Below are 13,181 nucleotides of genomic sequence, written 5' to 3'. Positions count from 1 at the left end.
TCAGTATAATAGCTCCAACTCAATAGCAGCTGAAGGTAAATGCTATTCCCAACAAAAGCAAATTTCAATTTAGATGGCTATCCTTTATGTGCTGCACTCTCAAATTCTTCACCTGTTTAACAGTCTGCTTCATTCAAACCAGCACCTGGGCTACGGCCGCACAACAATGCTCTCTACTGATGGGGTTGACAACCTGGATAAATTGCTTGAAATTGAGCGATCACTTGGCTTCATGTCCTGCTGCGAAATTCTGAGCCAAGGTTTGAGGAATGCTGCTGTGATTGATTAATTGAGCACATCTACATTAAGTCAGGTTTAATGTTTGTAAATTGTAGGCAGGAGATTTAAAGAAAAGGATTTCTCAATGTATTTGTCCAGTTTAACACAGCTTAAAATTGTGACAAACTGTAAAGAACAAAAACAGATGTATCACATTGAGATGAAAATGGCTAATATTCGAGTGGGTCCTGCCACAGCTGAAAAAAGAGAAACAAAAATACACTTACAGCTCAATAAGGCCCCCAAAGCACAAAGAAGTAATAGGGTCCCCATGACTGAAAGACAAAAATCCTTGTTTTAGTACCAGAGGCATTTGAAATTAATATAAATGCATTAATTTGACCAAACAGCTAACATAAGTAATCCCAGAATGAAAAGTGCTTACCTTCTCAGAGGCTGAAGTGTGATGAATGTTTTACAGTCCCATCCTTTTATATTCTCTGCCGGACAGAAATACAACCTATCAAAAATCATACAGCCTAGCAGGCACCACTTTAAAAAAACAATACCCTTCCTCTTAAACAAATTAAGGCAGAACTTGGCAATGACTTGTAGGTCCTGCTGTATGTTGACATAGGTGTGAGGTCCAATACCAACTACATGTGTTTGATGAATCATTCATCTTTTTCTTCGGAGACACCACACCCAGTGACATCCACATCCTGGACTCTGATGAGAATCCCCGCATGAATGTCAAAACAACTTGTACTGATGCAGAGGATAAAAATTCAGTATTGTTACTTAATTTTTAATTAGAGGGAAAATGTAAATTAATGAACCCGAACAACTATTCTTCAGGAACTCCTTTTTTGTGTGGAAAATCTCACAAATACTGAAAAGGGCATTTAGTTGTATAATTAATACATTAATCATGCTATTATTAGAGTTTTATTTCATGTCTATTCAACATGACCTAGTTTTGCACTTTTATCTGCAGAAATTCCAATGCCACTTGATGTGTAACACCAGACAGATATAGGTCAATTTGATTATTGTACAGCACTATATTGTATATTCTGGTGTAACCAAATAAAATAATCTGTAGACTGGGCAAGGCAAGAATGTGATAAGACCACTATCAAAAATTATCTTCAAAGTTACCCAAGAGTCTTTAAGTAGAGTCTAGTTAGATAATCAAGCTGGGTTTTGAGAAATAATAAAAAAAGAAAATGATAGACAGAATATTTATCATATTCATATCTCACAGCACAGACCATATGCGTTATTAATGAATGTGTTTGTGTTAAGCATGAATATTTAATCAAATCAAACAAAAAAACTATCAAAATAAAGCAAGACAAAAAAATCTGAACAAAACAACACAAATCAAAAACAATCAACACTTTCCCACCTTATTGAGATGTTTCTTCTTTACACCATCATCACACCCTGAACTACTCTTTTTATCTGACCTCGACTCATTTTGACAGTGCTCGTTTTCATTTCCCGCTCATCCCATCCGTATTGCAACCAACTCTGACATTTTATACCTTGTTTCCATGTGCTTCTTCCTTATCTCAAGCTTCACATACATTTTTCTTCCCCATTATACTGGCAGCTGGGTTGCCAAATATTAGTTTTTTCTACCGTTTGCTTTCTGTAATTGTAATTTAATGTTTTTTTCTGTTTCAACACAACAAATAAATACAGTTCATTTAGTTAACTAAAATGCAGCAAGGAAAACATTCAATGGAAAAGAAGAGAATGAGAAATTATACAAATTGTTTTCCAATGCATAACCAGCTGACCAAACAAAAACAGCTTGCCCAACTTATTTTTTTCTCTCTTCAGAAATTGACCTTACCTACACTACAATAAATCTTTACCTTGATGCGCTGTAACATTGACATCAGCTTATTTACATTACTGCTGAGTGACAGTTTGTTTAAAAATGATGATAGTAAGCAAACATCGCCAGACAGATAAAATATATTCAAGCTTACTGTAATATTTGCTCCTAATGTGCAGGATTCAGATGAATAATCCTCGAAAAGAAAGTCCAGAGTTGGCTTTGCGACTTCATGTTCAGTGTGTCTCCTCCTGAAATAGAGTATGGTTCTGTGTTTGCCGGGCCTGATTCAAACATCAAACCCAGAATGCAACACTATTCACAGTATAATACAATATTTTATGTGAAACGACAAGCTGCCCCAAAATATTGCCCAGGATGCATTGTTTCTAACAGTATGTTACTGTGAGAATTTGGCCGATTTTGTAAAGTTGTTCCATAAAGTAACACCTTTGACTGCAACACAATAACGTTAGCATTAGTCCTCTGTAGGTTACACATTGAATAATAAAAAGAACAGCATACGGCGTGTAAGGTTGACTTTATGCAGTACTGCATTTGACTTTGACATTTAGTGTTGGTGTAATTTATGTGGCTTCCATCATAATTTATTATCCATTACTATGGCAATACATTTCAAACATACTTTGAATTTAAGCGTCATTTATGATTAATTTCTTGTTGGAACGACTGGAATATTCTAAATTCTGTTTAACTTAAATTCTGTTAATTCATCAGAATAATTGTCAATTCTTTCTCCACTGTGTCCAAAAGTTGGTCCAAATTCTTAACATTACAAAATAAACAATTATCATTACAAATAATATAGTTGTTAGTATTTTGGAAACCTCACTTGTTATTTATGTACAGAAGAAACAATGGTCCCAACATGGAGGCCTGGGAGCCCACTAGTGTAAACCCACTGTGACGTGACAAACTGGTTTGTGGACTACAGTTTTGAACCCTCTAGTTTGGCATTGCGGCCGTCGCCACCTGAAGTGACCATATTTGGTCAAGAAGGTGGAGCTTGGGTGGAGACTAACTGGATCTGACAGAGACTGTCAGTCAGAGGTAAAGTCACTTTGCAGACCTGTTACATTACAAAAATGCTACATAACACAATAAAGGAAAGGCAAAAACCCTATAAGCATAATATGACCTCTTTATTCTTATTCGATCATGACATATTTCAATAATAAGTCATGATCTACGGTGCAAAATGCTTTTTAAGCTTAAGTTTAGTAGCTGCCAAATAAAAATGTTAGACATTTTTTAAAAATGTGACCATGTACCATGAATTCTTCTGATTTACTTTCAAAATGCTTTTCTGCCACTTGTATTTAAAAAAAAAAAAAAAGTCACACCACCCATTGTGCATCAGTGTTAGCATGTAAGCCCTACTCAATGCACACATAATACTGCCAAAATGAACACAGGTCATTCTGTAAACAAAATGTGTGAGATTTACAAATTTGTCACGCTTCCAAAATGGGTGGATAATCCCATGGAACAGATCAATAAAATGTTATTACACCAACATTTCTGTAGAAGTAGTTGTTGGGTTAAACGGGTGGTTTCTGTTGGTTTTGGGTGTCAACCAAGAATAACCACACGCAGTGTGACAGAAAGTAAATACAACTTGGCCCTCAAGTTTGCATTAGAATCTTCTTAAACTAATGAACAAAAACTCAATATTTATTTGGAGATCATTGGGTCATAAGATCTTGGGCAGGGCAACAGTAAGCCTTATTTAGTTTCTGTACACACATTGTGGATTTAGATTAAGGTGTGCCCTCATTATTTTTTTTGTTGAAACCTTATCAACACTAACCAGAGATGACCTTATTTAAAAAAGGTGTATGGACTCAACTGATAAGAGCACCTCCAGCGTTATGTAAAATCTAAGACAAGGTCCTGCCATCCATCAGAGTTTAAATGACACACTATGCACAAAGTTGTTTAAATTGTTTTTATATTTAAAACAACACACTACCAGGACATTAAAACCATCAATCATCATCCAGTGAAGCCACTGTGAAAAGAGAATATATTCATTATTTAATTAATTTTTAAACATATACGCTCATTAGCCAAAGCACAGACTATCACTTACCAGCCAGGAAAGTCAGGGAGAACCCATGACCTGAGTGAACTGTGAGAGTGGAGGTCATTCAGGTCTCCACAAAGGCCACACAATTTCTCCGAGTACCAGGAAGTGACCTTGACTGTTAACATGGTAACACCAATCTCTATCTCCAGCTCTGACTCCATCCCAGTGTCTCTCCTCAGGATCATTGTGACCTCTGACTTGTCCTGGTTCACTCCAGATGTCAGGGACACCCCTGATGGTAAAGTGTGAGGGAGGGACACAAATTTTCCATTTACCTGTGGGGGGGAAACAGTGAGTTAGTTGTGACAACCTTTGGAAAATTTCTGTGTGCGTTTTCGGTCATCAAAATCCTTAGTGGAGTTATACCTTCACTGTGCCATCCCTTATGGCAAATGATGATCCATGCAGGAGGATATGAAACACAGTAACAAGCCTGGAAGAGCTGCCCTCACAAGGTCCATGGTAAGAGATCACGCTGAACCAATGCACACTTGCCTCATCACAGAGCGACATCAGACTGTAAGATAACTGAGGTTCCAAGACCAGCTGCTGGCCACTGAGTGAGGAGACTTGGAGACTGGCCCTGAGCTCACAAGCTTCAGCTTCGTCATGACAGCTCCAGAAACCATTTCTCAGAGCACACTGCTGCCCAGGACTGCAGCCTGCCTCCTCACATATCACCCCACTCAGAGGGTGGCACCAGCACCTCTGGGTGCAGTCATCAGTGTACAGTTGCTCATCAATCTGAGAAGAGAGAAAACACATTCTGCAGCCGTTTTGAGATGCTCTATGTGAGCTTAATCACAGATAATTCTGTATTTATGCCAGTGGTGTTGCACTCAAACTGTGGGGGGCTCCAAATCGCACAAAATGCCAATTTCTACATAATTGCTTTAAGAATCAAGTTCAGTTTGAGGTATTTGCACTTGGCTTTTGCTTTCATGCCACTTTCTACTCCACTATATTTTAAAAAGGGAAATACTGTACTTTCTGCTTCACTCCAATTATTTGACAGCTTACACACACACACACACACACACACACACACACACACACACACACACACACACACACACACACACACACACACACACACACACACACACACACACACACACACACACACACACACACACACACACACACACACACACACACACACACACACACACACACAAAATCAGTTAGTCGACTGACAAAAATAAAACAATAATTTAACAAAAAACACTTGATTCTTTCCAAAGTGTGAGGATTTGCCACTTTTCCTTTAAGTAATTTTTTTTTTTGGACTATTTGGTTGGTTAAGACACACCAGTTTTGTTTTTTTTCCAATGCAGGACTTACACTTGTAACAGTATCTTTACAGGGTGGAATAATTTTCTCTGTGAGGATCTGGTTATGTCCTCCACCATGACAGATCAAATATTCCCTAGACAATGTAAATAGCATTTGCAGATTGTATTTCACTTGTATATTTACCTTGAGATATCTACCATGAAGAACACACCCACACTGACTGTAAGGTACACACTCGCCCCCATCAAACACATTTTCATAGTGGCACTTGCAGCCTTCTGAACAGCCGGTTTCTGAGTAACCAGGATGGAGCAGAGCAGGGCATGAGTTGGAGCTGGAGTCAACACAATCCTCCAGGCTGCTGCGGTCAGGACACTGGAAAGCTGGTGGCAGGAAATACAAACCATTTAGAGTGGATAATATAGTCTTTATTTAAAAAGATCATAATTATTCACTTACCACAAGGAGTGTTCTCTCTCCATAGTCCGACTGGTATTCCTTTAGCCTGGCAGGCTGCAGAATATGCTTCTAGTGCGAGACATGCTGCCACGTCCCCTGCCCCAGAACAAATTGCCCTGATGCACATACGGTGGTAAATATCGCGATCCACATCACTATTCCAGCAATGGTTGAATTCAATACTACTCATTAGCAGGATATCACAGACCATGCTGTCGTGTGCCGACAGGTTGCACTCATCACACTCTCTCCCACAAGTGTCAGTGCAGAGCTGTCCGGGAGCTTCTGCCCAGCTGTGCAGGAGCTCTGCAAAGCTTTCGGTAAGATGACCAGTTCTCACCTTCAAGTCATCATACCTGTCCCCATTGAAGTTCCCACAGAGGCCTGAAGCTGTGCCGTCATACACCTGCGGTACAGTTAACCTGAGGTATTGGGTCGAGGACAAGTCAATTCCCACCCCAGATAGTGTGACGATAACCAGACGGTTTCCAACTTGGTATGCTTTCAGTTCTCCATTGTCGAAAGGTATGCTGTGTTCTTCTCTATTTACCTGAAAACACAGAGACAAGTTAAGGCTGCAAAGACTTTATGAAACTCATCTTTAACAAGTTATTACACAACTTACTTGTATTTTCCACAGAGTTTCGGGGTCAATGGACACTTCAAGTGAGTGCAAATGGAACACCAATCTGCTGATTCTGAAAATGCCTTTTCTCTCCTTTGTGAAGCTAAGTAGCAGAGTGTAGTCATGAATAGCTTTAGAGGAGAGGGCTGACACTACATAAGTACAAGCTCCATGGTGAGGCAGAACAGTACCATCAAAAGTGATGTAGCCAAAGCCAGCAAACACTTGGCACACCCCATACTTCAAGGAAAGGCCGTCTTTGAGAGAACAGTTTTCTACATGGCTGCAGGTCACTTCTCCTCCTTCACAGCTACAGTTTTGGCAGCTTTTCTCAGAGTAGAAGTGGCCAGCAGGGTGATAGTGTCCCTCATGCATGCAGCCACAGTCAGAAACCAGCACACACTGGCCATCGCTCAGGATGTAGCCAGGGTCACACTGGCAGCCCTCCTCACAGCCGCCGCTACAGTTTTCTGGAGAGGACAGTCCAAGGCACACAACGGGACATCGAGGGCCACACAGCTCGTAGTGGCTATTCTTAGGGCATGACATACCTGGGGAAGGGAGGGGGGGTAAATAATTCTTCCTTCAACTTAACAGAATCACAAGACAATTGTGAATGAGATGTAAATCAAGTTAAGCCTCTCAATATACTTTCATCCTTCAGAATTTTCCTTCTACCATATTTCCACAAAAAAGCCCATCCAAATGTCCCCCCATGGGCTTTCACAGTGTAAATGTCTGAGTGTGTAAAAAAACACTGCAAAAGCTTAAAATGTTAAACGTGGTTGAACAAAACCTTGTGAGAACCGAGTCATTTCTGAGGCCGTTTAAAAGAGGTAATTATATTTTTTACCTTCCATTTATAGACAAAGTAGTATTGCTGTCAAACCAGATCAACAATATAACACATGAAAAACTTTATTCACCTTTGGCATGTATGTGATTCATATTCTTATTGTTAAAGTCTTATGGATTGGTGACAATTGTGGGCCTTGAATAAAATGGTCACAAAAGCCTGAAAGTAAACAAGTGAGCACTCAGTTATTTGCCAATTTCACAGTGGGACAGCCCTGAACCTAGACAGACAGAGAGACAGTATCACAAATTGGCTTTGAGTCTGAAGCTGAACACCATAATCAGCCATGTCGTTTTATAATAAGGCAGTTCTAGGTACATAGGCAAGTAAAATTTAACGGAAAGAATCAGACACAGATACTCACCACAGAAAGTGTCACTCCTCCACTGCCTGACGCGCAGCCCAGCAGCTTGGCAGGCAGCTGCATAAGATGCAATGGAACTGCAGAGGGCTGAGTAGTGTCCATTATAAGTGCAGGAATCTGCTACACAGCTGTGGAAGTGATGCTTGGGACTCAACACTGAAGCGCAGTCTGCAAAGGGTCCTAGTTCATTCAGCAACACCCCGCAAAAATCACTGCCTTCAAAAAGCTTCTGTACCACAGCAGGACAATGCTTCAGTCTGGAAGAACAGTTAGACCTACAGGCCTCTGCTCTTTGAGACCTCCAGCTGTGGGCAAACTCTAGTCTATTTTGGGCGAGCTCTCCATTGGGCATCATTTGGTCATCAGCAGGGTCAGAGTTTGCATTTCCACAGAGACCAGAGACAGAAGAGCCGTAACTGCTGGGGAGGATGACCATTAGAGTGCCGATGTTGTAGACGATCAGCTGTAATCCCACATCAGTGTGAATGATGAGCGATGAAGGTGTACGGTAGGCATTTACATGGCCTGTCTGGTGGGAGTAAGGTAAGGGCTTATACAGTCCATCAAACTGAGAATGAAAAGAAGCAGAACTCATTAGAAATGCATACAGTGGTTCATTTAAAAGACTGTCTATGTAAAATACTCACCAAGACCTTTCCTGGGTCATCTTTTCTCACCGTCACCTCCAAACCATAGATTGAGAGTGTCAAGTTGAGGCTATGAAATAGCCTTTTGTGGCAACTTGCATCAGAGATAGTGACACTGAATGGTGTTAGCCCAGTTAGGGTGGACTTTGTTTGAACCAATGAATACGCACAACTGTCTCTAAAGTCAAAATGATGACCATCAAAGGTTGTAAAATGCAGCCCGGTAACAATGGTACAGTTCAGGGGGTTTTCTGGCTGACACACCCTCCTGTGACGTAGCTGCTTGCAGACCATTCCTCTGGGGCACTGCGCTGGGCGGCAGTGGACCTCTCCAGTAGCTGGTCCACAATTACAGAGCTGACCACAGTCTTCTGGCTCCCAGAAAGTGGCGTTGAGGCTGTGATATTTGCCTCTGGAGTCTCTGCAGCCACACTGATGTGGACGCACACAGCCAGTGGGACTCCTAACGAAGCCAGGGTTACAGAAGCAGCCCCGCACACAGATCTTATTACAGAAGGTGACATTAAATTCACAGGATGGAGGACAGGCTGAGCCACAGGTCTTGTAGTGGCTGTTTGGTGGACAGTGTGCATCTGAAATGATTTATTGGAGTGTTATTTAAAATATTCTATCACAATAGTTGCCAGAAAATTCAACTTCAACATACTTACCAAATATCACTTCACCATGGTAACCATCAGATTCTTCACAAACGACGGAATATGAATGTATGGCTTCGTGAAGAGCAACTTTTGACCTTCCATCATGCATGTGGTTGACTACGCAATTTTTATAGAAGGAATCAGGGTCGACTCGACTATGACAGTGGGCCACTGGACCTTTCTGATCACTGAGCACTGCACACTGCTTCCAGTGACTGGAGGCAACCCCAGAAACATGATCGGCAGATAAGGTCTCTTCTTCCAGTTTCTCCTCAGTGAAACAGTTATCAGCATCGAAGAGCTGGTAAGCCTGAGCGAACGCCACACTTGTGTTAATGGGAGGAAAACCAGGCGTAGCTTCAGGATACTCATCTTTAGGTTCACCGTTGAAATTGCCACACAGCCCATAGACTTTGCCCTTGTACTGTGGGTCCAGTTTAACAAGAACAGTGGAGTTCCCATCAAAGACTACATGTAAACCAAACTCAGTTTTCAGTAGAGTTTTGCCTTCCTTGTGAGAGACCTGGATCTTACCCCTCAATAGATTAACAGGAATATAAGCCACTTGACCATTAACCTGAAAACAAAAAAGGGACACTCATTTTCTGAATGACAAATCTGCTCAGGTTTTACTTATCTTACTAACATTTACTCACATGTATGCTGCCCTTTTCACTCCCGAGCCTGATGATGAACCCATAAGCTTGCACAGTGAACGCCTTTGTGCAGGATGTAGCCCTGCTGTCGTTGCAGCCATTCTTCATGGAGAGACTAAAGGGTGTCAGACCACATGCTGCCCCTTTGCTGGCTGCCATTAGATAGGTACAGTTACCCTCAAAGTTAATGTTGAGCCCATCGAATGTGTGGTAATGCTGGCCTCCCCAGGCCCAACACAGACCCTGACGGCTTTCGCAGACAGGTACACCATTTATCAGGTAACATTTCTCCGTTTCATCACACTTTCCTTCACAGGGATCTGGGTTTTGGCAAATAAGGAAAATACATTATTTTCAAATAGTTATTTTAGTTTGACAATATGAAAAGTAATGCATGCACCAGCAAGGAAATCAACATTTCATTTTTTTTGCTCACCATCCTTGTGGCAACCCATGATTCCATCTGAAACTTTACAACTGTGCAGTGCAGGACATGAGTGCTGCTCACAGACAAGAGGAGGCCCACAGGTGCAGTTAACAGTACAGTTTTGCAGCAATTTGCTCTCAGAGGCCTGCAAATAGGAACATGAAAGAAACCAATACAAACAAAACTGAAATGTGTTTACTGAAGAGGTAAAATATAAGTACATGTCTTAATTTACTTGCACTTTAACTTGAATTAGACCATTTCTGTTTGCAATATTTTAATAACACTCTTCTAATTAGGCTGCGCACAAAAAACTGTTTAATTCTGACCTTAAACCTCCTCCCGTCCTGTTCGCAGCCACACTGCTCTGCTGCTACACAGGCATGGCCATCATAAAGGTGTCCAGCATTACACTGGCAACCGTCCTCACAGTCCCTGGGGCACTGCACTGTCTGGCTTATCTCAGGACACAGTGAAGAGCAAGCATTGGCACACTGGCTGTAGTGGCTGAATTGAGGACACTGATAAGCTGTAAAATAAATACAATATAGTCTGCCATCAACAGGATAATAATTTAGGGCATTTAATCATTTTAAATTTTACTGAAATTTAACTCAAATAATATACTAAGCTGTTAGATTTACCACAGCCTGTGATGTTACTCCAGGGGTCAACTATCCCTACTGCCTCCTTACATGCTGCCTCATAGGCCCACAATGCATCACACAGGGCCCAGTGCTGTCCATCTGCAACACAAAGGTCTTTCATGCAGAGGGAGTGGTATTTCTGTGGGGACACTAAAAGGTGACAAGAGGAAAAGGGTCCCCTGGGATGGGTGAGAAGGCCACAGTACAGCTCAGCGGTGTACTGTGGCAGAGGGGACTGGCAGAGTTCACAGGGGCTGCCACATGTGTCATTACAGGACGATTCAGTAGCAGACAACTTCCATGATGGCCCAAAGATGTCAGGATCAGAGATGACCGTCCCACTGGGCAGCTGCAGGTCATCTGAAGGATTGTCATTGTAGTTCCCACAAAGGCCACAAGTTGTCTGGTGGTAGAGGTCAGGGATGTTGACCCGAATATGGTTTTGTAGGTCTGATATAAGTTCAACTGACTGCGGGGTCTTGATAGTGATCCATCCATTTTTCTGACGAACAGTGACGTTGTTCTGTGAGAATGGCAGGTTCTCATAAACTCCATTTACCTGGGTGGAATAATTCACTTTAAGGATAATATACAATACAGTTTGTGTATGCTGTGAAAACTACTTCACAGCTAAAGTAATTGCTAAGAGATGAACAATAAATCATGTTGAAGGGATGTGAAATCATTACATGAATTACCTGAATTTTTTCAGGAAAAGCTGCTGATGTTTTTAAATGCATTTTATTGACTTGCATGTAGATCTGCCGGCCCTCAGCATGGTTGCCCTGTGCAGCTACGAAAACAGGCTCCAGTTTCTTTAGAGAGCACATCTGCACCAAGGTGTAGTTACATGAACCGTGAAATTCAAATGCTTGTCCATCAAACGTGGTGTAGTGGGATCCATCAACAGAGCAGTGTGCAACTTTGGATTTGGGGTGGCAACCTTGAACACCTCTAATAAGCTTACACTCCTCATCCTCTCTGCAGGAGACATTACGGCAAGTCATGTGGCCCCCAGCCTTGCATAAACAGCTTTTTTTGCATGTAGACACCTCCTGTCCTGCCCTGAGGTATTCTCCATGGTGAAAGCAGCCACAGTTTTCTGGAGAGACACAGAGGCTGCCACTGTGAACTAAACCTGCTTCACAGAGGCAGTTCTCTCCGGTGTTTTGAGGTACCTCTAGGGTGTTATTCTGCCAGCCGAGGCAGAGGTGAACAGAAGCAGAACTCATGTTGTAACTGGTACTGGAGGGACATGACAGGGCTGTAGAGATACAGAGAGACATCAGTCACTTAGGGAGGGAAGACAGGAAAATGTTGTAAAGGTTAGGGTTGACCAGTGATGCATTAGTACCATCTAGTGGTCTGATGGCACCTAAAAAAGGTTGTGGCCTCAATACCAATGAGTCACAGCACACTATCCAATCTACACTAAATTTTCTAACTTGCAATGAATGCACAATTCACTTTACAAATCAGGTATATGCCTGTAGGTACTTAAAGAATGTATTCTCCATTCTCGTTTCCTTATGTTATGTGATCAATAACAATAAACAATCTAAACATGAAATGGCATCTGCAAACTCGCCATATTTCATTTGGTGTGCAATGATGCTGAACTCCAAACAGCACAGTAACAATTGTAAAGGATATTAATTCAATTCACTGGGAGCACATTAACACTCACAGCAGAATCCAGGGCTCCTCCAGGCATAAACTAGAGCCTTGTGGGAAAGGCAGACGGCCGTATACACTGCCAGGGAGTGACACAGTGCAGGCTGGAGCCCTCCGTGAAGACACAGGTCACTGACGCAGCCCTTGTAAAAGCTGGAGGGGTCCACTTTGCCATGACAGTGTCTGAATGGTCCATTAACTTCCAGAATCTTCCCGCAAGCCTCCGGGTCAGAGAATCGGGCCAGACGCTCAGATGAACATTTTGGACAACTTCCTCCTAGACAGCCCTCCACACACCAGGGATCCTGCCCACTTCTCCAAGCGTTTCCAAACTGCTCAGGGCTCAGATGCTCCTGTGTGCCGTTTGCTGTGAGGTCATCAGCAGGATCAGAGTTGAAGTTGCCACACAAGCCACAAGTAGCATTAGCATATTTACTGGAGAGATTAATGCCAACAATGCCCTCTCTACTGAGACTAAATTCAAAGCCCCCGTCTGTGTAGATGTAGGTGTGCAGCCCCAGAGAGAAAGCCAGTGCAGCAGGGCCGAAGTGATAGGGCATGCCCCTCTTGACACCATCAACCTGTAGGGGGTGCCAAAATTGCATTTTAAATTCAGCAAAGGGCAACATGTTTTCAAAAGGTAATCTTAATGAAGTCCAGTTTAATCATTTAATAACTTATTTACAAAAT

General features: G+C 42.0%; 1 protein-coding gene across 1 annotated transcript in view; it reads right to left on the bottom strand.

The window, feature by feature from the left end:
* fcgbp (Fc gamma binding protein) overlaps positions 1-13,181 on the bottom strand; it is a 42,532-nt gene that overhangs the window by 15,747 nt on the left and 13,604 nt on the right. Inside the window, exons 14-27 of the mRNA XM_073485454.1 lie at positions 12,505-13,072; positions 11,516-12,081; positions 10,815-11,376; positions 10,500-10,699; positions 10,180-10,315; positions 9,744-10,063; positions 9,097-9,664; positions 8,426-9,018; positions 7,779-8,346; positions 6,559-7,109; positions 5,934-6,483; positions 5,658-5,857; positions 4,545-4,922; positions 4,182-4,453 (exon numbers count right to left, since the gene is read on the bottom strand). Of these exons, the coding sequence (XP_073341555.1) occupies positions 4,182-4,453; positions 4,545-4,922; positions 5,658-5,857; positions 5,934-6,483; positions 6,559-7,109; positions 7,779-8,346; positions 8,426-9,018; positions 9,097-9,664; positions 9,744-10,063; positions 10,180-10,315; positions 10,500-10,699; positions 10,815-11,376; positions 11,516-12,081; positions 12,505-13,072 (6,032 nt within the window). The remainder of the gene's footprint in view (positions 1-4,181; positions 4,454-4,544; positions 4,923-5,657; positions 5,858-5,933; positions 6,484-6,558; positions 7,110-7,778; positions 8,347-8,425; positions 9,019-9,096; positions 9,665-9,743; positions 10,064-10,179; positions 10,316-10,499; positions 10,700-10,814; positions 11,377-11,515; positions 12,082-12,504; positions 13,073-13,181) is intronic.

This window comes from Pagrus major, chromosome 17, assembly GCF_040436345.1.
Source record: "Pagrus major chromosome 17, Pma_NU_1.0".
In the NCBI taxonomy this organism is placed as follows: Eukaryota; Metazoa; Chordata; class Actinopteri; order Spariformes; family Sparidae; genus Pagrus; species Pagrus major.
The sequence above is the reverse complement of the archived record's forward strand: the minus strand, read 5'-3'. Positions and strand labels throughout refer to the sequence as shown.